This window comes from Canis aureus, chromosome 2, assembly GCF_053574225.1.
Source record: "Canis aureus isolate CA01 chromosome 2, VMU_Caureus_v.1.0, whole genome shotgun sequence".
NCBI classification, from domain to species: Eukaryota; Metazoa; Chordata; class Mammalia; order Carnivora; family Canidae; genus Canis; species Canis aureus.
Window position 1 is genome coordinate 24,510,232 of NC_135612.1, and position 27,457 is coordinate 24,537,688.

Sequence of the window (27,457 nt, forward strand, 5' to 3'; positions counted from 1 at the left end):
CCTTCGTGAGGAATGATCTGGAACGGGTCAGTTATAGTTCTTTTTATTAACATGTTCTCCATCGGAAGTTGAGGAGTCACATCTAAACATCTGAACTAGCAAACTTTAAATCACACACACCCTCTGAGCACTCCCTAGATTGTAAATTGCTATAAGGTACCAACTACTAAGCTCAAGGGACTCCTCTGCTTCCAGAAATAGGCCAGCAAAACTCCCTGTTTGGGCACCAGGAAGGAAGAAATTCGGGGCCCCGACTTTCATCAGAGTGGAAGTCAAGTGTCCCAGGAGAGGGCTTTGCCACTATGGTGCAGGTGTCCTAGTCCCAGTGTCGCGACCCTGTGAGAAGGTGCCCATGGGCCCAAAGACCCATGAAGAAGACAGAGAGCAGCACAGAGGACATACGGCATCTCGCTCTCCCACCCCAGGAATACCTCTGTAGAATTAATACCACTGTAGAATTAATAATTTTCAGCTCAGCCCCATTCATGCCACATGTGCTCAGGCTAAACCCAAGAAGCTTACAGAAGGAATAATTATGACGGAGCCATCCCTTCCCCCCATCAGTAGGGAGCCTGTTCCTGTAGCAAGAAGCCACTCCCTTCCATGTACGAAAGGATCCACATCCAGCATTTACCGATAAGTCAGAAGAGAAAAAACTCTATTGAGAAGGAACCAGTCTTGCTTGTAGTAGTTATGCATCAACATACATTCAGAAGTATATGAACCATCGATAAGAAGTCAAAGAAGCCCCTCTATGTTTCTAACTATGGTTTGCTAGAAAATCAAAGACCACAAGACCTTTATGTAACTGGAAGACATATACTATATTTACCTTTATCCCTTGCACCCTAATAAAAGCAAAAAAGAAAACTCTTCTGTATATCCCATCTTCACTGCATAATCTCCATAAACTATTACTTGCATAGGGCTGGGTTATTCTTACCCTAATCATATGTCCAAAACCAAGTCTCCCTCCCATTCCACCTCATACATTCAGCCTTTCAGCTATGTAAACAAAGGTTTATACGTATTCAAATGAATAAAAAATACTACCATAAGGGAAGTGAGATCAGCGCATAACTCTAGTATATTACAAAAACATAAATACAAATGATTTCTGCCACAGATGCTGCAACAACTCTTAACTGCAAACAAGAAAATGACTAAATGCCTTATGTTTTTTTAAAAAAAATATAATTAAAAGCATAAGTTTGTTCACTGAAGTTGTTACTATGATCTGACAGTGACTCGTGGCGTATACGTTTTAAAAGAGGACACACACACACAAAAAGGACACAATAAAATCTTCACATAATGACACCTCTTAATATGGCTTGCAGTGAAGCCCACTTTTTTGCTATGAAAAAAAAATGGGAGATAATATACATGTACATACATGTATATGAGAATGCCTTTGTACAAATGAATCTTTTGAAATATCACATCAATAATTTTATCGAATCACCAAATTAAGTAGTCTCTCATTGCTAATACTATCTTAACATAGTTGAGGTAAGCCAGACTCAGTTTAACTATTTTGTACGACTTTAACAGCATTTAACTGGAGCTTCACAAACATGCCTCTCTTAAGTTGCTAATACTCTCGTTTTATATTCAACCCTTTGCACTAGGTTTCATGAGGTGTAAATAAAACTAGAATTCACATTAAGAAGTATCACACGTGTGAACACTAAATTCACACATTTTTCATTTAAATACAAAAGAACTTTAAATAGGAAACATAGGTCTGTGTCAAGCATATAAAGAAGCCCCATCCCATTTGTACTGTTTTATAAATAATGGAGATAAAACCAATCATTCAGCCAAGCTTCTCCAAACAAACATAAGATAAATAAGGAAATAACTGCCTGATATTGTTTATTTATAAACTCCTAGGCCAGGAACAGGGTAAATAACACTCTTCGCCATCATAGGTTTATATAGGTTTCTAAATAAATTCCTTACTTAAAAAATAGTATAAAAAAAAAACTGATATAAACATATCCCATGACCTTCTTAGTGAATATAAATGGAGGTCCCATCAATGTATGTTGTTGGTAGCTCTAAAAATAAGTGGAGTGTTCTGTCTCCCTTTCTAATATCAGAAAGGGAGACTCCTAACTCTGGGAAACGAACTAGGGGTGGTGGAAGGGGAGGAGTGTGGGGGGTGGGGGTGAATGGGTGATGGGCACTGAGCGGGGCACTGGATGGGATGAGCACTGGGTGTTATTCTGTATGACGGCAAATTGAACACCAATAAAAAATAAATTCATTATTAAAAAAATAAGTGGAGTGAAGAAATAGAAAGAAAGAGAACGCTAAGGTATGTCAGTGTGCCAACTGTCAGTGTGTCAAAGGAACTGACATGACATGATGTTCACTTAAATGTTTTACAAAGGAATGAATAATTTAAAATAAAATGATTTTTTTTCCTCCAGGAAAGAAAACAAAGAACTATAATTGTAACCTTATATGCTAATTTCATTGACTATCAATTCTTACTAAATCGACTTAATTCAATTAATAAAAGACCCTGGCATTCACTTTATGGTCTCTAATTTTAGTTCCAATGAACAAAGTATTCCATTGTTTTAGTCCATTTTCCACTTGGATAAGGAACCTCAAGATTTCTTATTGCACATGGATCTACGGCGACTTCCCTTAGCATTTTAGACCATCATCACAGTATTTTACCAAAAGATTCAACTGTGAGATGCAATATCTTCCATTTTCTGCCCTAAATAATTATATCGCAATATCTCACTCACAGCAATTCAAACATAGCAGAGATGGCCTTTGCATATTCCCAACAAACATATTGGTTTTTGGATACAGAATTAAATTCACTACCACACCATGCATACCACCCCACTGTACCATCTTCCCAGAAGCCCATTGATTGTACAGAATGTACTACCTATTACGTAGCAGACTATATTGCAGATACTTGCTTACCAACTCCATACAGAGACCTAGGACCTCCAAGAACATCTTCCCAGTCTGGTCCTCTCTGCCTGCCTCTTTCTCTCTTTTAAACAAATGCTCTTGCCAATAGGTTAGAAAAATGGCCTTACTAAACTCTTTTGCTCTTTATTTGAAAAGGAAAATTTTTGAGTGTACATGCTGTAAATGCAACAATCATTACGTTTAATCTAGGATTCCTTCTTGCACCTGCCTCCCAAGTATCTGTTCTGACTTGCTTTTAGGATAGTAGAAAAGGTAGAAACATCTTAAGCTGTTTTGTCTTAAGCTTCTCATTATACCCTGAAGCTGGCAACCACCAAAGAACTATCAGCACATCACACTCAACAGTGACTGAGAAAAGATTCATTTTAAAAAGCTCTCATTTGATATGCATTACAAAAATATTCTACCAAAGGAGAATTCTTAAACAGATACAAAATAAGAGTTGAGATTATTTTGTTTCCTTTTTCCTTATCCTCACAATTAAGTGACTAATACCCATCTTTTAAATAAGCTGTGCCAGCTTCCAAATGGTTTCATCGGATTTCTTTCCTTTTTTTTTTTTTTTTTTTAAAGATTTTATTTATTTATTCATGAGAGAGAGAGAGAGAGGCAGAGACACAGGTAGAGGGGGAAGCAGGTTCCTCGAGGGGAGCCCTACGTGGGACTCGATCCCGGGATTCCAGGATCACGCCTTAAGCTAAAGGCAGACCCTCAACCGCTGAGTCCTTATCAGATTTCTTAATATAAAGAAATCATTCGGGGAGTGAGGGAAAAGTTCATTGTCTAGGGCTTAAGGCCCTAGTGGTAATTTTTGTTTCTACCGACAGATTCTCTACAGATCAATCTACACTGTAGTCTGTCAAGTGCAGCTAGTTTGTTCCCATACTTTTAAAAACTCACAGGGGGTGTAAATGCTATGAAATCTATCCAGTACAGATGGGTGAGTTCTTTCCTACCACCCCATATTCCTATCATTGCTACCTTACTTCTCACCCATATTCTTATTTGCTCCTTTTTTGTTATTCAGTCTTTAAAATTACTTCTTCATCCCTTTCTTGTTACTACCCACACCTACCACACATGTTATTTGAGAGTTATAAGTACTATAATTATTGCAAACCATAAAAGTTTCTTTGTGGGGTGTGGTGGGGGCGGGGACACCTGTGCTATTGTAAAAGCCAGTATCTCGTTCCAAAATTATGATCTGCTCTATTTTGTACTAACAGTACAACCTAATGGGGCAATTAACTTCCCCAGCTCTTAGATGAACAAGTCCTTATAAAAGACTCTCTATTTTAGAATTTTATTCTAGGGATAATATAACTTTTATTTGGATTTCAAGAGTCAAACCACAGAACTCTACACAGTGTATGTATAATCTGTTCTATGTTTATACAAATATATTTTAACAGCTTGACCTGAATATACTAGTACCACATTTAATAGATTTTTTAATGGCATTTCACACAAAGCTTAATTGCAAGCTGACCCCAAATTATTCACCAAGTATTTTTAAGTACTTCATGGCAGAGCTTTGTGCACACAGCACAAGTCTTCCAGTCATGCTGTTAGCAGACACAAAACATAGTCGCTAAGATGCACAAGCAGCTGGCTAAAGTTCACGTTCTCTTTAGGAAATTTTACTATTTAAGTTTAGGAGCTTTTAATTAAATATAACTATATACCAATTTACTCAGCAGAGAGATATTAGGATCACATTTCTTTAGTAAAATGGATTTCATTTTAATGTGCAACAAAAAATATTTTGTTTCCTAATTTTAAAAACACAATAGGCAATCATACTGAAGTGGCTGAGCAATACTTACAGAATTTAAATAGAAAGTTTGAAGTTCTCTAAGATGTTTATATTTTTATTTTATTTATGATAATAAATAAATTTTTATTTATTTATGATAGTCACACAGAGAGAGATAGAGATAGAGAGAGAGGCAGAGACATAGGCAGAGGGAGAAGCAGGCTCCATGCACCGGGAGCCCGACGTGGGATTTGATCACGGGTCTCCAGGATCGCGCCCTGGGCCAAAGGCAGGCACTAAACCACTGCGCCACCCAGGGATCCCTATATCTTTTGATACATATCTATGGGTCCAATAACCAGATAGAAAAAAATGTCTCAATTTCATTCATGTTTGATATGTTCTTAATTAAAATAAAATGCTGGCACCTCAGGAAGCAAAGAAAAATCACCTAACATAATTTTTTTTAAAAAAGATTTTATGTATTTATTTGAAGGGGAGAGAGAGAGAGAGAGAGAGAGAGCACAAGCAGGGGGAGGGGGAGTGGGAGTGGGTGACTCCCCACTGAGCAGGGAGTCCCACAGGCGGCTGGATCCTGGGACCCTGAGATCATGACCTGAGCCAAAGTCAGACCTTAATTGACTGAGCCACCCAGGTGCTCCCACCTAATATATATTTCAATCATATTGTTTCAGACCTCCTAAATTCTCAATATTCTCAAAATTTGAGACATTAAAAATGGTGCCAACTCAGTATGTTAAGAAAAATTGACATTAGTAATGAAGATATAAACACCCTCCCCAAATCTCTCCAGATAATTTTGCATCTTTAATTACCTTAATAACTGAAAAATCAAGTGATATTTATATCAATACTCAAACTCTCCAGAGATGAGAGAGATTAATGTAAAGGTTGGGAGACCAGCATTAGATTCTGTGACCCATACCCCTCTATTCACTCTGCCAGCCGAGGTTCACTTCGTACACCTACCGAGCATGCTATCTTACACTGACAGCCTCCTCTTGCTGAGCAAGAACTCGATATTTCTCAATCCATGAATTTTACACCCAGAAAGGGTAATATATGTATATAAACAACATAAGCGTTTCTGATGGCCTCACTTTTAAGAGGCAGACATGCTATAAGGATGATAAATGGGAATCATTTCTTTTCCCCAACTTGAGATAATCCGCTAATAATGCTGTTCCTTCAAGTGGAAAGAATGTGTTTAGATACAGTCATCTGGTCTAAGTGTGCTTAAGGAGATATCACCAAGTGTGGGCTCTTCTTACTTACAGAAAAGGCCCAGGGGACTTCATAACTTAAGTTTGGGACCTTCAAGCATTTCTGCACAATAAAATAAAGAGCTATGCCAAAGAAAAGTAAGCCAGGTTTATTTAGATTTCAAAGTTCCCTAAGATACAACAAACAAAAACCAACCATAGGCAGTACATTTATCATCTTTTTCACTTTACTTCTCCGTCAAAGCTTTAGATGATAGATGATAGATAGATGGATAGATAGAGAGATGGATAGAGAGAGAGATGATAGATAGTAAACAAATATCCCAACACCAGAAAAAGCTTTGGTCAGAATCAAGGGTTTAAAATTTAAGTAAAAGCTTTGAGTAAAGTAAAACAAATGACTCTCATAAATAAATATGTTTATACTTCCTTTTTAAGGCCTCTAAATTATAGCTGGTAAGAAAAACTTCACTAGACACCATTTTATTTTTAATTATGTTACTCCTTTCTCCAAAAGTCAATAGCAGTTTCTGCTCACCTCCTCCACCTGACCTCTTCAACAGGGCATTTGAACGGTCCCATTAACTATCCCCATATGTATCCTCTTCCTTCAGTTCTCTGTTAGAATCCTCTGCTTCTCTGCCTGGGAGCCGGGCAACTCCATGTCCCTGTCCCTGTCTAATTATCTCACTCCCAGCTCGACTTCTGTTCAAGAAGAGCCCTCCCATCCTAACTTGGAATGCTTCTTAAATCCTCCTTTGAACTTCACCCATGCATTTATGAATGATCCAGCTAATGCCCTCAGTTCTCCAGGACATCTTCTCTAAAACTCCTCAGCCCAAACTGCTTGTGTCTTTGATTTGTATGCCATAGGTCTTAGGTCAGGTTGTTTCTGATTTATAAATCCCTTACCTGAGTTTATATTTTTGTGTCACCTCTCTTTCTAAATTCTGTGTTCCATAATTAAAATGAGTAAAGGGATCCTTTAAACATGAATGCTCTTCATACTCTTGCCACGCAGCCCCTCTTCAAGAGTTTAGTTGGAAGAACGTCTGCTTGGTTTTTTATCATCAAGAACAAAAATGTTTACATTTTACTAGATTTTGATATTTCCTTTGAAATATGTGGGAATTTTGGGCTGAAGAAACCGTTGTCCTTTGACTGTGGTAGCAGCTTGAACTCTGAGATACAACTAGAGAACTATAGAGATAATGCAAACACTAAAGACTCTTCTGGATATAAAAATCCAGATAATCAAAATGTGCAGACACAGTTTCAATTTCTTTTCTTCTCTCTTTCTTTCTTTCTTTCTTTCATCATTCACCTTCTTTCCAAATCCAGCATTCATATAGGGCTTATATCAGGGTGGTAATCACTGTTTTTCTCAATGTGAATATATAATGAACAAAGTCACTTTGGTAGTAGAGTCAAAAGAATCCTTCGGACATAACCATATGTATTTGCTTCTAGTTTCCATGTTGATATGGAAAAGGTAACATGGATACAGTAATGTGAAATATTCAGCCTGAATAATTCTAGATATATTTTCTACCTCTTACCATTACTTCTGATTCAATTATAATTATTCCTGAAACTTTTAAACACATATGTTTTAATGATATTTAATTCTATTTTCTTCCCTATGTACAGTTGCCAAGACTTGTAACAAAAGATACGCTTCCCAAAATATGTTGAAAGAGCACCATTTCACTCAGAGGAGACTGAATCAGACATACTCTTTTTCTCCTTAAAACTGGTAAAGTACAGCTTCACTAGTAGAGACTTAAAGCGTCCCCTTCCCCAGGAGTGTCTGTATCAGCCAGCTGTCTGCAGGGCAGAAAGCTTTTACTTTACCAGTAATATCCAATACTCACTATATATCAAAATCACGTGAGATGCATTTAAAAGTACAGATACCTAGTAATGGAAAATAAGTGAAGTGAATTTAAGAAAAGAAACTAACAAAAAGTACAAATGCCTGAGCCGCCCACGTCCCCCAGCTAGAAATCCAGATACAAGTTGTCTGATGAGGGAATGGGGTAGTGGGTATTTTTAGTTGGAGGCCCCCTGGTCATTCTAACAAGACAGCCAGGGTTGAGAAACTGAGATGGCAATATTTATACAATGAGCCATATTCTGATATCTTCTCAAACCCCCATGCTCAGAATGGCGTCACTACCTGTAAGCTGCTTGGTGCCTGGTTTAGTGTAGCTCTGGACTCTTCCAGACAAGCTGGGTGGTCGCTCAGGGAGGGAATGAGTGCCCAGAGTTTCCTGTGAAGCCAAATCTAAAGATGCTTCTTATATTATTTCATATTACTTCATTTTTTTATAAAAGATTTTTATTTACTTATTTGAAAGAATGTTAGTGAGCACAGAAAGAAAGGAAGAAGCAGACTCCCCACTGAGCATGGAGCCCAGTGCAGGACTTGATCCCAAGACCTCAAGATCATGCCCTGAGCTGAAGGCAGACGCTTAACCGACTGAGCCACCCAGGCGCCCCTATTTCATATTACTTCATTTTTTTCTTTTTACTAAAGAACGCAAATAGCCTTTATTATGTGTTTTTGCTCACTTACTGTTTCAAGTTGGCTTCCCTGTTAAGCAAAAGATTGTATTATCTCCTTTTCTCCAGCCACACAATAGCTTGATTGAATGACTTTATTTCAACATCTCCAATTATTTCCTGGAAGTGAGTGTGAAGAGATGGGAAGAGAATGTTTCATCTGCAGATAGTAAAAGGCTTCCCTACAGACCAAAGCAAGGTAAGATTGCAGCATAGCAAAAAATGATAACCATACTATACCCCATTATACTCTACAGAAACACACCTTAGGATATTTCCTTTTTCCTTTCTCAACTTAGAAAAACCAAAACCTTCAGAAACTTTCTATACGTAGCACACATTGACAAAGCCACTAAGTCGCCCTATGAGAAGCCAAGAAGACTATGGCACAGAGCCAAAAGACGAAGCCATAGAAGGCAGTCAAGGTAGTGTGTACTGATTATACACGGGTGCAAACAAATCTCGGTATAATAACGTGACACGAGGGTCAAATTTTCATAGACTCAGATGCTGAAATACCATTAAACTTTTCCTCTCATTCCACATTCTTTCTTTCCTATTTAGACTTTATTTATGGAGAAATACTTTATCAATTATCATAATAGTTCCAGCAAGTATTTAGAAGGTTCACCATAGTTTATTTTCCTCCCAAGAATCAAATCATTCTCTTTCAGAACTACCACCTTCTTGCCAATAGACTAGTGTTTTCCTCCTGATTCATATTCAAAAAGTCTAAACACTGGCATATCTTTCTAAGAAACACTGTTTTTTCATACAATAAAACAGGTTCTCCGTTGTTCACGTGATGCCCTAGGATCAAAGACTCTTTTATAATTTCTATCACCTCAGTTATGTTGTCAAAACTTCAAAGTACTTTGATACAAATGAAAAAAATATACAACAGCTTTTACTAAAACACATCCCTATACCTACCCCCCAGCCAGGTTCCCATTCTTAGAATTTTGCTACCAATAAAGCAACTGAATCACCAACTCTTCTTGTACCTGACAAACTGACCTCACTGAGGTGTTATGTTATACATTTTGATGAAAATAGGCAATGCCTTATTAAAAACATACAATTGTCAGCTTTACCTCATTAAAATGAAACCTCAGAGAGCATTTCTTTTTCCTTTTCTTTTATCCCTACTGCTCCTCTCACGATGCACGTCTCTCCCCTTGGCTACATCCCTTCCCTCAAAAACGTTCTGAACACTGTCTGGGCCCATGAATACATTTTTTATTCATTGCACAAATGAATGATCTAAGAGCTATTAAGAAGGAAGAATGTAATCCCTGTGTAGAGAACTGGGGGTTTCCTTGACAACAACAAAAAGACAGCAGGGAATGCCCATGCATTCCATGAATATGCAAGAAGAGACTAAGCCTAGTACCTGGAAAAATTTATAAAGAATTTGTAAAAAGATCTTTTTCTTTGGAAAAAAAAATAAATTGGTACTTATCAAAATCATAAGCCCAATTCTCACACATGAAAAAAAGAGCCTAAAGCTAATGAACTCTACATATAGGTGCTGTAGAATCAATACTGTATTTAAATTTTAAATAAGGGTTGCAGCTGCTTCTGATTTGCACCCAAAATGGCATCATCCTAGACAAACACAGTTCATGGCGGATTAAAATTTTAACAAGCTCTTACACTCACGCAGATACTATAGTATAATTATATTTGGTTTCCTGCGGTATAAAAGTTGAATTTTAAGATAACTCAATTTTTTACCTATTTACAGTACAAAACAATCTAAGTGTTCCTACATTTAGAAGTCCAGAATAAAATAACTACTAAAGCAGAGAGGGGATTAATTTGTACTAAGTAGTTCCCATGTGCCAGGCACTATGCGTACTGCTTTGTTGTCACGGAAGTATTAACTGTGTGATGTGCCTACCGCAGCGACGGGCAAGCCCTTGAAGAGATAGATCCCTTTCTCCTCTAAGCAACCTGGTGAGTTTGTAGTATTATTATACATTTTAAATGTTATAACAACTGAGGTCTATCGAGATAAAGCAATTTTGAAGACTAAACAGGCTGAAATCACAATGCTGACAATGAACCCAGTACTGTTTCCAAAGGCTCCTTCTACTGCATCAACTGCCATGTATCTTACGGAGCTAACTGACCTACCCCCTCACGTTCATTGGGAACATCACAAAGCATGCTTCAAAAATCCAGTTCTGGTGTAGTATCTTGTTCATGGTAATTGGTTGACTAACTTGTTGAATAAATGGGAAAACAGATATTTATATATCACATGTATAGGTGTGTACACCTGTGTATACACATATGATCATCTTCCTTTTTTCATAATCCCTGTGATTAGAAAAAGAGTAGGGGTCAAAGTTTAGGAATTGTTTTTCTATACAATAATAGCCATTATGTCTATTTTACTGGTAAAAAAATCTGACAGAGAAATTCAGAAATTTCTAGGTCCACACTGCAGATAAGCAAAGGAGAGACCAACTCCAGACTCTCCAGCTTGCAGCACTCGCATCTGTAATATTTCTGAGTCAAAAATCACTTGAATTAAGATGGTATAAACCTTTAACTTGCTTGTTAGAGTATGCAGCCCACTCTTTAAAAAGTAGTTTCATGCCATTTAACTTTACAAGTGTGAAACTCTGAACCACGATGGTTCACAGGAATGCATTTTGAGAAGTTAAACATATTTAACCTACAGAAGATGCTCTCTTTGTCAAATAGCATGAATCACTGAAGAACAGGAAAGTGTATGAGAACACTCCCTCCTGAAGAAGTTGGCTGAATATTTGGTTTCCAGCAACCTGTATAGGTTTTTGGTGAACGCTAAGAAGGCATTCATCTTCCGAAGTGGGCCCTGCCTCTCTGTCGTCCCAGAGTTTTTTGTTTTGTTTTGTTTTTTGTTTTTAATTTTAAAGATTTTATTTATTTACTCATGAGAGACACACACACACACAGAGAGAGAGAGAGAGAGATGTGGGGGGCAGAGACACAGACAGAGGGAGAAGCAAGCTCCATGCAGGGAGCCTGACGTGGCACTCGATCCCGGGTCTCCAGGATCAGGCCCTGGGCTGAAGGCAGATGCTTAACCTCTGAGCCATCCATTAACCATTTAATGATTAAAGATCCATTTTTAGAAAAATGCCTGATTACGCTTGTGGCCCCTTAGCTCCACTGCTGAGTCTCTGTTGGGCAGCAAGAGGCTAATAACTGGTTTCCAGTCATTTGTTTTTGATCTTCCTCTCCAACAAGGACCAGCTTAAGGGTCTCCCTTCTCATGAAATATCCTCTGACTTCCCTGTCTTCATCGATTCTCTCCTTTGCTGACCTCGAGTGCCATTTATAGTTGGTACCACCTTACCCGGTGTGGAGCTGTGTGTTTCTGTTACTGCCATTATATTTGTGTTAATGCTGGCTTCCCAGAACACATTTACAGTCCTTGGGAGCAAGGTCTATGGTTTATGCTTATTTTGTGCTCTTTTAATATCTGTCAAAGGACGAGGCACACTGTAGCTAGAACTGAAGATAAGTCTTGCTTGACTGGGCTGGGCTGGAAGACAGTGTAGGCCTTTCTCTCGAGTTCATTGCCAGTGACAACTAAGTGGCATTTGTCTTTAGATAAATGCCCCACCTCAGTAGTAGTCTGGATAACTCTAAGTTGCAACTGCAAATGCTATTTTCAGAAAGAATTGGGAAGATAATAAAGCTCCTTTTAGCTATGTGTGGAATAGGTCTTTTATTAAACTTCAGCCTGTGAAGAAGCAAATTCAGTTTCTTAAATTTTTCCTTGAAGTGAGAGGGTTAAAAAAACATTCATAGAGCATCTTAAAAATTGAGGGTCTATCATGTGCTTGTGTAGGTGTGTCTATAGGTGAGTGGCGTGCGTAGGTATGTGCTACACATACAAAATGTTTCACTTAGAAAGACTTTTTAAAAAGGTGACCTCTGATCTGCAGTACTAATCATCTGATCTGCTGCACTAAGCATTTAGAAACACTAAGGTCAATTCTCTTCTTCAAAGTATAGAAACAAAGGGAAGATAGCCTCTTCCCTTTTCATATTTTGACTAATAGAAGAAAAATTCAATCCTTTTCTAGATTTCAGGCAGCCAAGGAGGGATGGGAGAAACCACCCTAACTCCCTGCGGAAAAAAAAATGTGCTTCTGTGGCAGGGAGCCACAGGGGGAGCCCCGCAAAGGGAACCACTCATGTGTGCAAGCACCAGCCCCTTCCAATTTCAGGGATGTGCTCCAAAATTCTGCAGGAAAGAAGCAGCTCAGACCCAGAGCTACCAATTTCAGAATGCTGTTCTCTTGCCATGGCAGGAATCTGAATAGCATACATAGCGCCCCATGTCAGCAGGAAACTCAACCTACACGTGTGACCATCTGCAGTACTTGCCCTTGTTGTCTCACAAATGATCTCTGAAGTTTATACATGAAAATATATGTAAACTGTGCCCTGAAAGCATCAAGCTCTAAGTGAGAGCTTCAGTCAAAAAGACAAACTAGATTTGTTAATTTGCTTTCTTCAGCATCACACAGAGTTACTCAAAGGTAACTAACTATCGTTGAATGTGTATTATGATAGTGAGATAAAGTATTGATAATCAGACCAACTTAAAAAAGCATTTACATTAAAAAAAAATCAACTCATTCAGGAATGAATAATTGTTACTGCCTTCTTTTGAATTAGCTGGATCCTATTATTCTTCTTCTAGCTGTGGTCTGAGGCACGTGCTATTTTAGAAACTCCACAAGGTAAGAGGGAGGTCCCAAGAAATTGGGGCTCCTGATCTTCCTTCTCAAATTTTAACCACAACAGTGCAGCGTTGCTGGTATAGTGGTGAGCAGAGCTGCCCATCAAATATTAACCAGAATAGCCACCCTTTTATCTGCTCAAGATATAGTGTCCCTAATAAGATTTTGTTTGAATAAAGGAATCTACTCCTATAATAAAAAATCTGAAAGTAATTTTTCTACATAATCAACTCCATAGAAATGAAAAATATGATTTTGAAAAGTTATATGAAGCAATATTATATGAATATTGTCTTTTATAAAATGACTGTGCATGCAATGAGACATTTGCCTAAGTGTCTATCTCCTGTTCTCAGAACCAATGTCTCTTAATCTTCATCCTCTCCTCAACACCTTTAGCTTTGTGTGCATTTCTCCAAAGTACAAAAAAAAAAAAAAAAATACAGGAGGAATTAATCATCTGAGAGTTAGTTCCCAATGATGAAAGCAATAAGGTACCATAATTTTCAATACAGAAACTGAGTAAAATGAATTCTCAGGTAGAGGCCAAAATTCTCTTGCTCAAAATCTCATTAATCTTTAATACCATTGCATTAATAATTTTATCAATATCTTAATATTTGTATCATTTTTTAAAATCTTGGCTTTACACCTGCCTATACTTAGATATAAATGATAAAACTAGCAAAAAAAGAATACTTGACAAAACAAATAACATCCAGTTGGCCTGACAAGTGGTATGTAGTACATATGGACTTGCTTAAAAAAAAAAAACAACTAATAAGCCATCTATTTTAAGGTTATAACTATGAGCATTTGCATAATAGTGCTTGCACTTAATATCTGCACATTTCCCAATAATTCCTTGGTTCAAAGATAACAGCATACCAGTTTTTAAATACATTCACAGTTATGTCACACCAACTTGTGACATTTCAGATGATTTAGAGGAGTGTTCTTAAAAAAATAAAAAGTACAGAATTGAAGAAACTCCTCCCACACCATTAAATCCTGTAGACTTTATACATGTTCACAAAGAAAACCTTTCAATAATTTTTCAAAATGCAGGTGTGCAAATTACTCCTGAAGTAGACAGGAGTCATGTTTTCAGTATCCCCTGAACCACTGTTAAACACACCCCATAGCATTTTTCAGCTCATAAAACTTTTATGAGCTGAAAAGTTCCTTCAGATTTTTTTTAACTGCTAACTACAGTTGCCCTCCAGCAACAGCACCTTAAGTTGTTATTAAGATCCATTTCAGCAAATATAACATAAACGTATCTTGAGTAGCATGTTTTGTTTCATAGTAGTAAAAAAAAAGAAAAAAAATCAAGATTTATATGACTTGCTGAGCTCAGCAAAAAATTATGAATGCCTTGGTTTAGTGTAGCATGGGTGGCATTTTTGCTTACTTGGACATACAATACAGGTAGAGGTTGGTTCTGTGTTTTTGAATAGATTTATATAAGTTCCTACATGAACCAAGGATTTTCCAATCTGGAAAAATGTGCCCTGATACATAAAGAAGTTGGTTTCCAGGCACACATGTATTTTTCCTTATTAAGGTACACCTGCCTTAGAACCCATTAACTTAACATCTGCTTTAAGGTTTTCCCTTGCCAAAGTTCAAGATGCTTGAAAAATTAAATTTCGCATAGAAAACAAGTAAAATTACTAAGAGTAAGCAGTTGGATCTGAGTGAACTTCATCTTATCAAGACAATAAAAAATGCTTTTAGTCTTAAGGAGAATGACATATGTAAAGTATACAAAAATGAGAGGTGAAAGGGTGGGGGGGACTAGATAGAAACAGGCTATAGCTCTACCCTGTGACATCCCCCACTGCCCAACCACACCAGCACTGGAATCTTGGCCTGATGGAGATACTCAACCGTTCCCTTTCCACACAGTTTTCAGACCTATTGTTATCAACGCTGAAGAAAAACTGGCTTGAAAGCAAATCACAGCCCCATGTTTTAAAAGTGGAAGAAGGAAGAGGACACACTGAGGCATGTCTCTCAGCCCCAGATGAATTAAGTTAACAACTTGAATATAAACACACACCTTTGTATAAGTGGTTTCTGAGTCAGGTTACTCAGACCCTCTGTTTTGAGTCACCATTTCCAAAACTTCAATTTTTTTTTTTTTTTTTTTCCTGATGACTGTCAGTGCTTCCAGGGCGATCAAGTTTCAGATTTTCTATTTTGTAATTTGATCACCCTAATCTTATCAGTTTCCCATTTGGAAGAGTTTTTAAGTAGAGTAGTTTTTCCTGTTTTCTATACTCTTTGAGCATCCACACTAACATGAGAGTCATCTAAATTGGGAAAAACTTCTGCATAGTCAATCACTCAAGCATTTTTAAAATTTCTCAAATTAACCACTAGTAGTAATTCCTTTTCACTTCTGTTTTTTTTTTTTTTTTTTTCATAGTAATATCGTCTCGTTACTTTTCCAACCCTACTAACAGCAATCCTCATTTTCACTACTTGGCAATTCATCTTCTCTCTCTGAGCCCAGTTTCAAGAGGTGGAAAAGGACTGTAAGAAACAGGAAGCATGATATAGTTTCCAAGAAGCAGCATCATTAGCAGGACAATGATGTCCAAGCCTGGCCTCTTTCAACCCTTCTAAAGGTGGAGATTAACTGCAGTACTCTGGGAATGTATTTTTTTCTAGTCACTGCTCCGCAAGAGCTTTTACACCGAGCATTCTGGATACTAGAAGTGTAAAGTTTCCACCCACAACACCAGAAGCCAGCTGACCCGACAACGGAACTACCTGTTTGTTCCCAAAAGGTGCATTCCTGAGCACTCTGATGAGGATAGCATCATTCTTAAGAAAATGACACCCTGAGGGGACTATCCCAACAGTAAGAGAGAAAACATGCTTTAAAAAAAAAAAAAAAAAAAGATAAGAAAAGAAAAAAAAAAATCTTCTAGCCCACCCTCTCAGAGCCCAGCCAAGGAAAAAAAGAACTATTTATTCTTTCAATTCACGTATTTAAACTAGAATACAGCAACTTCATTAAAATCAGTGATCTTAACTTCTAAATTAAAAAGATACAAACCTGAATTGATCTACTAAACTGTATACACTATGTTCTCATTTCAGCTTACCAAAGTCAAAAGGTGGTGTGGTCTGACCTTTAGGAAGGAATAAGTCATGTTCAATAATGAAAATTCAAGTATTAGTCAATGTAAAGAAACAGTTTTTGAGAATTTTGCTGGAGAGAAAAAGAAAATATTTGGGCCGAATAGAAGGCATCAGAAAAATTCCTAGAGATGAAACAATGAAATCACAAAGTAAATAACATTACAGCCTGGTTTTTAGGGAACAGAGGTAATGATGACATACCCATCTCTGAAATTATATGTGGTGCAATGAATTCTAGCATTTCCTAGAACTGAGCTAGATTATATTTGTTCTAAATATTTAAAGCCTCATTAAAATACCCCAGGACAACAGCTTAACAGTATGTTGAACTTGCATTGAAAGAACATTTCAACTACGGACCTGGGACCCACCCCACAAGCTATACAACAAACCTATAAAATCCCAGGAGAGAAAAACCACGGCAAACCTTTAGACGTCTTCCTAAAGCCCTAGAGATGTGCAATACGGTTTTAGCTGTCCACGATGTGAGTGCTGAAGGTTAATAGTTAAAGACCAATGGAATGTTAACACAGTCTAGTACTACGCTTGAGTAGTGATGCATGGAAAGACACTGAAATTAAAACACTTTGTTCTGCATGTTCTGAAGTGATGTAACAGTGATGATTGGTTATATTAGATGACAAAGCAGGGCTTCTTAGGGCTTTTAACATACAATCGTATCTAACATTCTTCCAAATAACATATTCTTCCAATTCTTGTACAAATATACGAAGCTAAAATACAGAATTTTGTCACACTCCAGTTATCTTCTAATGGCAGCATTTGGTATGTTGATTTTTTTTTTCCAAAAGTAATTTTCAAGATAAAATGCTGATTGCCTTGACTTGTATGTCTAGAAAGCAAAGACTTACCTGTCTTGTTTTCTCTGACCTCAATAACAAAAACATTTATGTCAGGGCGGAATTTTGTCCCTGCTGGGGGTTCTGGAGTGGAAAGTGCCTGAGGTCTCAAGGCCTCTTGGCCTTCCACAGTGGGTGGTCTTGCTGGCTGTGTAGCAGATGGAGTACTTGAAGTTGTGAAATACTCTCTATCGATATCCGTTTCTGTTTCCTTTCCCACGACATCCTCAAGGGTGGTGGGAGGAACATGGGATGTTGATTCTCCGATGATTACCATGTCACTGGTTGTTTCTTCTCCAGGCTCCCTGTCAATCAAAGGTGGTTTCTCAGTGGGTGCTGGGGATGGCTTGGATGCTGAAGTTGTGTGGAGTCTTTCTACCGAGCTGAAGGCAGCTGTGAAATCACTTGGAACTGTGGCTTTAGCTGTTGAAAATTCTGGGAGTTCTGTGGCTACGGGCCTTTCGAATAATCCTGAGCCTAAATCAGTATAATCTAGGGATGTTTTCTCTCTTTTCTCAGTAGTAGTTTCCTCTATTATTTGGGTAATGTGGGTGCTGTAAGGTGATACAAATGCCCCTGGACTAGCACTTTCTGTTTCATGCTTCTGTTCAGGTTCTGGACTTAAAGACACCGTTGGCCCTATGCTTGGTGTTCGCGTTACCATTTCATCTGTTTCTGCTTTGTGCTCAGTGACAGCACCAGGTGGATGAGACATAGCGTGCTCAATTTTTCCAACTGGAGTTGTTTCTAAACCTGGGGCTCTCTCCGAAGCTGTCACCAATCTGTCTTCAGAGACTGTATACGCTGTCCTGTCACTCTCCTCTTTACCCACAGGTGTTGCTGCCTCCTTGGCGGTGGCAGCTGTAGAACTGAGGGCAGGAACTGGTTTCTCTGTAGTCTGTTCTTTCCAAGGGAATTCTTCCGGACTTGTTCCCCGTGTAGCTTCTGTTGCTGTTCTTATAGTTTCGGGGGAAAGAGTTGCTTCAAGCTGAGTCTGATTAATGACACGTATGTCTTGAGAAGGCTCACCTAGAACTTCATCTTCTGGCGGAACAGAAGGTACCAACACTCCCCATTCTGTCTTGGGAATTACAGACAGAGGAATAGTATGGGAACTGTCTACATAAGTTGTAGGTTCTTGGGTGCTACTATAATTAACAAACGCCAATCCTTCCACATCTGAAGTGTGTACAAATTGGGAGATAGTAGATACTGGCTCAGAGACATCCATAGCTTCTTCATCCAAAGCACTTCCTTCTGTGGCGGCATATATAACTTGGCCTTCCACGCTTGTGACAGGTGGAACTCTTTCCTCAGGTGTAGAATCTCTCAAAGTTGGCTTTTCTGAAATACCAATTAATGTAGTTGGCTGAAATCCAACTGTGAACTTCCCATGGTCTGTGGAGTCTTCCTCAGTGAACTCCTCTAATGGCTTTTGAGTACTATCTGGGACAAGAGTAAACTCATCCCCTACATCTTCAGTGAAACTTGGGATCTCTTTATCCTTCCCACTCACTTCTGTAGTGGTAAGTAAGGCAGGGGGCAATTTTGGAGGGCCTGCATCTTCTGTGGACTCTAAAGGCTTTACTGTTGTATCATCTTCATCCCATGCCCATTTTGATACAGTGACCACCTCCACACTTACAGTGCTGTGGCTCAAAGGCACTGTTGTAACACCCTCATCATACTTCGTAGTATCTTGATAGCCATCTGTTTCTAATTCAGCCAGTGTTGTTAAGTCTTCCTCTATATCTCTTGCCTCTGTCGGCACTACGCTTAACTTGGCCGTCGTCGGTGTTGGGGAATCAAAAGATTTGGTCATTTCCACTGAAGACTCTGTAAGATGAATTTCCTCTGAGGAAGCTGTAGAGAACTTCATTCCAGAGAAGCCTTCTTCCTCTATTTTTCCTATAAATGGGTCTTTGGTGATCTTTTCCTGTATCTCATCATCGGTATAAGTATCTGTTCTCATCTCTGGACTTAGTGTTTCTGTTCTTTCTCTTCCTTGCGCCATTTCTGTTCGTGGAGAGGGATAAATAACTGTGGGTATTCCCTCAACTAATTTCTTATCACCAGAATAAGGAAACAATTCTACTTCTGTATGATGCTGTGACGGGAAAGGTGTAGTGGACGCATAAGGGCCAAAAACATCTTCAGTTTTCCTCCCATTAGTTTGTTTCTCTTCCCAGGTGTCTGTGGATGATCCATCACTGTCAGGCACAGTTACAGGTGAAAGAATTGTTGATGCTGAGACTTGCTCCCTGTCCTCTGGTGGAGTGGAGGCGGTATCTTCTGAAGTCTTTGACACTGTCACGACTTCAGGTACTTGGCTAAAGGCCAAGGTGCTCTGAGTAGATCTAACTGTATCTGTGCTGTCTTCACTGTCATCTTCTCCCAACGTGAATCCATAGCGGCTTGTGGTCACAGATTCAGAAACAGTGATTACTGTTTTCTTTTCAGTTTTGGATTCCAGGGTCATTGTTGTAGACACAAATGGTGTTTCAGTTACAGACAATTCCTTGGAAGGAACGTGCTTGAAGACTTCCATAGATGTTACCAAGGGACCCACTTCTATTTGTTCAACTTGTGTAACTGATTCTTGTGTTTGTATGTCTTCCCAGACATCATCCCATGACTCTGTAGCATGATGGGAGACAACAGTTGTACTCTGGGGCACTTCTTTCTGAATTTCAGGTATGTCTGCCTTTCCAAGTGGTCCTGAACCAGAAGGTGGGTAGTAGTCCATATCCCCAGGCTTCATGGTACTACCAGCAGGGGTGGACGATTCAGTGGCTACTCCATGTGTGATAGCTTGAGCCTGAAATGTGGTTTTCTGCTCAAAATTGACTATATTTCCTACAGGAGGGAACTTGGTTGTAATGATAGGTAATTCGGTGATTAGAGGGATGACTGGTGTTGTTCTGTCGGGTACCATGTGTAGTTCTTCAGAAAAACTGGATGATGCAGTTTCTGCAAGGATATTCAGTTCGATGGTTGTAGCCTCTGATATATTCTGTTTAGCTAGAAAAATAATTTCAAAGAGTTGATTAGACAAGTCACTAATAAAAAGTTGTACGTCCAGTGTTTGTTAAGTGCTGCTGTGAATTTTGGGGTGACCCAGAAGTGTTTTGTGATGAAGGGTGTCTAGAAACTAAAATTAATGCAAAAGCAGACAATCGAACATTTCACGGTCAGACTGATCACTCGTTTTGTATTGTAAGGGTTATCACTGCTTTTACCCATTAGGATGGATGACTACTTTTGGTTAAGGAAAACGAATATTTTGTTGTTTTAAGATAAGGAAAAGTCCAAAACAATATAAATGCAGAGTTTGGAAACGGGAGGTAGGTTACTTATCAGAAACTCCAGCAGCAGCTTGTAGCCTAGTAGGAAAACATGGTAAGGCTATTCTGAAGGCTTCTTCTGTACCCTGCCTCTAGCTTTCTCCCTCCTTCTCAAGCTGCACTGTGTCTCAGGGGAGAGGGAGGGCCTCAGATTGCAAAACAACAAAAAAGCCACATCAAATGTGCCTGAATTACATATCAACTATTACATTGTCCATAATGCAGAGGGTTTCATAAAAACAGGATATTAAACCTTTTAATACCACTCTTCTCTTGGTTCCAGGTGTTGGGACGTTTGTCTTCATCTTCGTTTCAACTCTGTAGTGTAGCCTTGGGTTTCTAACAAACAATAAGACGTTTCTGGCAGAGGCTGTTTGGCACTTGTAATAGTTCTACGTTTTGTTCTATGTTCTACACACTATGTTTGCAACTCTTACAAGGGTCCTGGTTCCAGGCTTACTTTAGCATGAAACGCAAAAGTAGAACAGGAAGTAAAGTACCCACATGATATATTTTCAGTCTCTAATTACAAATCACTGGAAACAACTCTGAGCATCAGAAAGAATGGGCTCAGGCAATAAAAAGTAACATGTCATCATAAAATGCTACATTATAATGCCTCCAGATTTACAGAGAATGGCCAGGCCTTTTTAAAGAAATTCAAATTGAGTATAAAAGTGACAGTGTATACAGACAAGATTCCTTTTCAATGCAGGGAAAATGCAGCAGGACACAAAGATTTTGTTTCTTAAGAAAAAAAAAAGATTTTTCAAAAGTCAGAAACCAGTCACCACTAAACTCAGAAGGAGCTGTTCTAAGGAAACCTGTCGGCATTGTCTTGCCACATCCTGTATGACTTAAAACTAGCTAAATGCGTGATCTCCCTGATACGAGCTGTAAGATCTGTGGTATCTGTAATATCCGTGTCCAACTCCCAATGGTCCCAAAACAGGAGTCCTTGGAAAACTAAACTGGCTTCTTTGAACTCCCTCTACTCTGTCAAAATGTAATGATATTAGGCCAGTGAAACTGCTGTGTACGATACAAGAATCATAAACATATGTCGTTACGTATTGGGCCAAACCCACAGAATGTGCAACACAAAGGATGAAACTTTATGTAAACTATGAACTTTGATTATGGTACGTCCACATGCGTTCATCAATTGCAACAAACGTACCACTTTGGTGGGCAGTGCTGATAACGGGGGAGGCTATACATGAGAGGGGGCAGGGGTACATAGGAAATCGCTGCACTTTCCCCCAATTTTACTGTGACCCTAAAACTGGTCTAAAAACTAAAGTCTACCAAAAACCTTTGAGGCTGAAGCAATGTGCTTTTGTTATAAATCAGACTTGAGTTGTAACAGGTTCTTTATTTTTGTCTAGGATGAGCTCTTGTTAGCTGTGGTTGTTCCCCAGATTATTCTAAAGCCCAGATTCACTAATTTTATAATGAAAACTTGGTGGCCATTTACATTATGGTAACATTTAAATATTCTTCAAAGTCTGTCACTATTTGCCTATTACTATCTTATGCTGGAACAAAACTAAACAAAGAATAATTGGATTCTTTGAAGACATTAAATAATTCTTTTTCTCCTTGTAAGAAAAGCTTTTCCTATATTTATTTCCTGGAGGAAGATTGGGTCTATTTTGATTGACATGAACAACTTAAGAAGCCAAAATGTGGTTGACTATCTTTTAATTCAATTCTCTATCCTCTGAAATTCCATAGCTGTTACCTCATTTCACTGCCAAATATCATGTTTGTCTTATAACAGCTTTCTTTGGGGGAAACAGTAAAATGTACATTCAGAGAAAGTTCCCATGGAACCTAACATAATCACTTATCACACTGCATATTAGAGAAAAATTAATCATATTATTGTTAATAACAGTAAAAGAGCTTATTTTACTTTTTTCCTCTGAGTATTTCTTTCCATGGCTGATGAAATTAACTTAAAAGGAGATGATATTGGCATTAGGGCCCAACAGAAGGCTTAGGGATCGGGTTGTCCCATATTCTAACCCAAATTCTGGGCTAGCAGCTTTCTACAATGCAATGGAAATACTTTTATAGTGTTTTAAAAATGAAGGATTCAGATTTAAAAAACTGAATTGTACGTCATTGCCAATTATTACTGTACCATTTGTGTTGCCTTCCTCCAGTCCTGGAGCATAATAAATTGACAGCAATATGTCTCAGAGAATCTCCCTTACAAAGCCAGGATTTACGTGACTTTGTTTTCAAAAACAAGGCTTTTTGATAATTTTAGAGCTCTGTTTAAAAATCTGCTTATAATTAAGTTAATTAATTCTACTATTTGGAATAGAGAACCTCAGACTTCCTTTGGGGTTGGGTGGCTTTTTCGTCAACTTAACAGCTGATTTCCATCATAACTCAGAGTATCTGATCATTTGTGCCATTTGTTTCAACCATTCCAAAAAGAGGAAATGATTTTAAAAACCACAAATATCCACAAAGAGATATCTTAAGAATAAATGCTACTATGTTAATGAGGACTATTCTAAAGGTGAAAATGCAACTCCAAATTATTCCAAAATGGTCCTTCCAGAAGAATTCACATGGAGAAAATTTTGAATTGGAAAACTACTAGTGTCCTTTTAGCTTCATTACTGAGGAAGCCAACAGAAATCAGCATATTTATTTTCCCACAAAAGCTCCCTTCCAACCTCTGCAGCTGTCTGCCACACAGATGTTTTGCATCACTGTACTTATGGTATTTTATGTCCTATGGACTCTGTGCCTCTAAGACACAAGGCAGATTTTCCCAGTAAAATATAAAGACCCTATTAGCAGCATGATAGTCAATTTAACACCCACCCATACTACCTCCATTATATGAATATGACTAATTTCAAATTAGTTTCTTCTATATTAAAATGTTTTATAAATAAATGACTATAAGCATGAGAATTCACAAAGATAGAAAATATTCAAATAAGTTGATTCTGATCTTATTGTTAAATAAAGAGTAATGGCTGGAGCAATGACATTAGAATACAAACTATTTTTAAAAAGTTTTAGGAGTGATGGAAAGCTAACAGATTGAAATTCAATAAACAGAAGACATATTTAAAATACCATTTAGGGAAGGATTACTGTTGGTGCCTATGGTCAGATTATGATCGAGGGCACAAAAAAGAACAATAAGCATCCCTCAGGTTAGAAGGGGAGGCCAACTTTAAAAGTGAACGAATATGTAAGCAGTGTAGCATATAAAGTGGTGGGAACTTATTTAGCCTTCTCTAAACCACAATTTCTAGTTCCTAGCTTAATCAAACAGAGGGATATAAAAAATGAGGGTTCAAAGCTAGATCACCAGATGCTTAGAAATTAAAATTTCAAAACAAGGAAATTGCTTCAGGTGAGGAAGATGCTGGAGGGACAACTGAACAATTATACTCAATAGTAGACATGGCTGTTAGAGTTTGGTCTCCAACTTACAAAGGAAAAATGGGCTCAACGTCCAATGCAGTGAATTTAGATAATTAGAAAAACTACCCAAGGATGATGGTAATAAGATATTAGAATGGATTTTTTAGGGAGCATGCTCTATCTCCCTATCTTAGAGATCATTAATAACATAACATGAAAGATTATCATGAGTCTTGAGTGGCTTTGATTCACTTAAATTTGGGGATGCGTGGGTGATTTTTCAAAGCCCTAAGTCTCTAACTTACACAGAACTTACTTAACTCTGAGGTCAAAGAAAAATTAAAAATGCACAATTTAGTTTAATGAGCACAGGGAAATACACAGGAAAATTTTGTTTCACAAATATATGAATTTCCTTATTTTTCAAATCTACTTGACATGAATAAATTCTAATTATGGTCATCAGCCATTGTTAATTTTCTATTCAGTGATGTCAGAAGGAAAAGAGAATTATAGCAAAGTGAGGTTTGGTATTGCTTATTCACCAAGAAGTGGCTTTAAAAACTCTTTCTACATTTGGTAAAAAGCAACCAAGGAAAATATGGTTATATTTCTAAATTCCTCTACTTAACCAACCAGCTGTGCATCTCGGAAATGGCTTTCAGAACGATTGCTAAGGTCACGACTCTTATATACTTCACCTTAAGTATTTAGCCAGCCACTCACCACTCACCACTCACCACTCAGTTGAGTGACACTGCTGAGTGACAGCAGTCAAGTCATTTTGAGAATATTTTTGAAATTCTTTAAAATATATACATTAAGGAATCCTTGAAAAGTGAATTAGAAATTTGGGGAAGCTGTTGGCTTTGTGTGTGGTTCAAGAAAGATTTTTGTGTTATGACTAAGCCTTCTAAATCTTTTAGGTGCTGAATACATTTTGAATATAATAGGTCTTAGGGAAGAAATAAACAAGAACCTAACCCTTAGATTAGACTTGGATTAGTTTAGATTGCCCTTTGGTTTGGGAAAAAAAAACAAAATTTGAACTATGATATTTGGAAGTTATATATTTCCAAGTTATACAGATTCAAATGAGTTAGAAAGAAGAAACTGGACCTAAATTTTCTAACTTTTCTCAGATTTTATGTAGATTTTTAGTAGGTGGTTATTGTATTTATTCTAAATATCTTGTCATTTCATGTGTTCATGTGAATTCCTCATTTAAATAAATAATTTAAAACATAACCAGGATGAGTTCTTTGGGGCTACAGACAGCCTTTAGTTTAAGTTTTACCCTGAGGGAGGGGAAAAAAAAAAAAAACTTCTTTAAAAGTTTTCTCTAGCCAGTTTTATAAAGCACATGAAAATACAATTGAGCAAGGTAGTCAAGCAGGGTAATTCCACTCCTTTCCTAATTAAACCTCTCTAACCTGCCTTCTGACACCAATCTGATTTCAGTTCTTAATCAGAGTCACTTAATGTAAAAATGATTTGAGAGCTTCAACTACTTGAAAGTCACTGTTAAAAGAATGTGCATCTTTCTACTTTTGGAGATAGGCTTTCCTTTTTATCGTCGTTTCTTTTCCTGAAAATAACGAAGAACTTTTCTGTTGTTTCAGGGTCTAGGAACAAAAGTTAGTATTTCCAGTGGCTTTTTATGGCCGGCTTGTATTGCACTGACACACAACACATGGCTTTCACACCCAGAAATTTGAGTCTATGGGAGATGTGGGCAGAGACACCTCGGCAGGGAAGCAGTAGCATGTGAACTCACGCCTTTCCACTGCACTAACGGCTCTTCTGCTGACCACTCAGACATCCTAGCTGTGACTTTTTTGTGAATAAAGACCGCCTGTGTATTGCACTTTAGAAACCAATTACATAATAGGCTAGAATATTTTCTCCTCTTTTCAGTTACATATTGCTAAAACAAGATGTCTTGGAAACTTAGTAAAATCCTTTCGCTGTATTTCAACGTGACATGGTTCTACTTGGAACACACCCCAAATTCTAGGAAATCTTTGTTTAGCTGGCACAACAGTACAGACCTTTCAGTAAAAAAGCGCAATGAGACTCTGGATTGCTTGCTTCTTTGATCAGGTGTTGGACAAACGTGATACTATATCATGTGACTACTATTGCTAAAATAATTTAAGGACATCTGAAAAATTTAAATTAAATCACGAATGTTACTTAAGTCCAATTTTAAGTAGCAGACCTAACTGAAGATAGCCTACGTCACATCTTTCAAAGAACATAGACTGTACTTCAATATGATACTAGAGAATCAATGATTAGAAGGCACACATTTCCATCACTTGAAATAAAATAAGATAAATGGAGATATTTACTTATAGCGTGGCTTCTTAGGTATTAACTGAAATGTTAGGATTATCCATCGCTGTTCCAAGTACTCACCTGCAATTACTGAAATTCCAATTCTCCGCCATTTCAAAGAAAGACATACCAAACAAAGACAAAATAACCAGAACTCAAGGACTCAACTCAGCCACAGCTGGCCTCAACACTAGAGCACCAACAATCGAATTACATTTAAGGACCGCAATTAACGTTAAAAAAAAAGAATAATCAGAAATATGTTCGGTGGTTCTAGGTGCGATGGAGCACAGTTGAGACCTGAACTTGATTCCTTTCCTCATCGCCTCTGAAAGAACATCTGTCAAACTTCCTGTTACGTTAACCGTATCACTGCCGTTCTGTTTATCTGCTTTTGAAAGTCACTCAACTGTTTCCGTTCTGTGCATACACTGCAAGGCATGGAATCCATTCCCATCGCTAGGTGAACACCAATGCATGTCTCCGAAGTATTTTTTAAAACTCTATAATTTTTATAAAGGTATCAAACACTTACGTTTAAAGCAGTAGGCATCAAATCTGCTATCAGGGGGAGGGAAGCCTGTCTGGTTCTCAAAACGATACAGGGTTCTCACCCCAAGCAAACCACCTCCACACTGGGCCCTGGCCACAGTCACAGGGTGGCGAACGCTGGCGTCGGACAGCCACCCATAATCGCACTGGTCAAAGCCATTCCTCCAAGCTGCTTGGAGTTCCCCCACTGTCGCCAGCCGGGCGTCCTGGTTCTCACACTCTTCTTCGGCCTCCTCAAAGGTAAATTTATTGGGAGCAGTGATATGGAACACATCACCTGAAAGAAGAAAAATGAGAAAAAAATGTTATTCATTCCTTTCCACTTTAGGGGTGCAGGGGCAGGGGGGTAGGTGGTCGTCTATAATACTTTTTTCATGGCAAGGCAGCAGCTGCTGATACTTTAAAGCAGGAAACACAGCGGTTACTCAATTTTGTTACATATAACAGAAAAGTTCCCATATATTAACTTTATATTGTCAAATGTCTATGGCCTATGGGTATATAGAAGCCACCATCTGAT

At 38.1% G+C, this 27,457-nt stretch overlaps 1 protein-coding gene across 4 annotated transcripts in view; it reads right to left on the reverse strand.

Annotated features, from left to right (window-relative positions):
- Positions 1-27,457, reverse strand: part of VCAN (versican) — a 110,680-nt gene that overhangs the window by 44,505 nt on the left and 38,718 nt on the right. For 2 of the 4 annotated variants that reach the window (XM_077866086.1, XM_077866083.1), the window contains exons 6-7: positions 26,921-27,214; positions 17,312-20,320 (exon numbers count right to left, since the gene is read on the reverse strand). In XM_077866086.1, the coding sequence (XP_077722212.1) occupies positions 17,312-20,320; positions 26,921-27,214 (3,303 nt within the window). The remainder of the gene's footprint in view (positions 1-17,311; positions 20,321-26,920; positions 27,215-27,457) is intronic. The other 2 variants (XM_077866085.1, XM_077866087.1) reach the window with 1 other exon arrangement.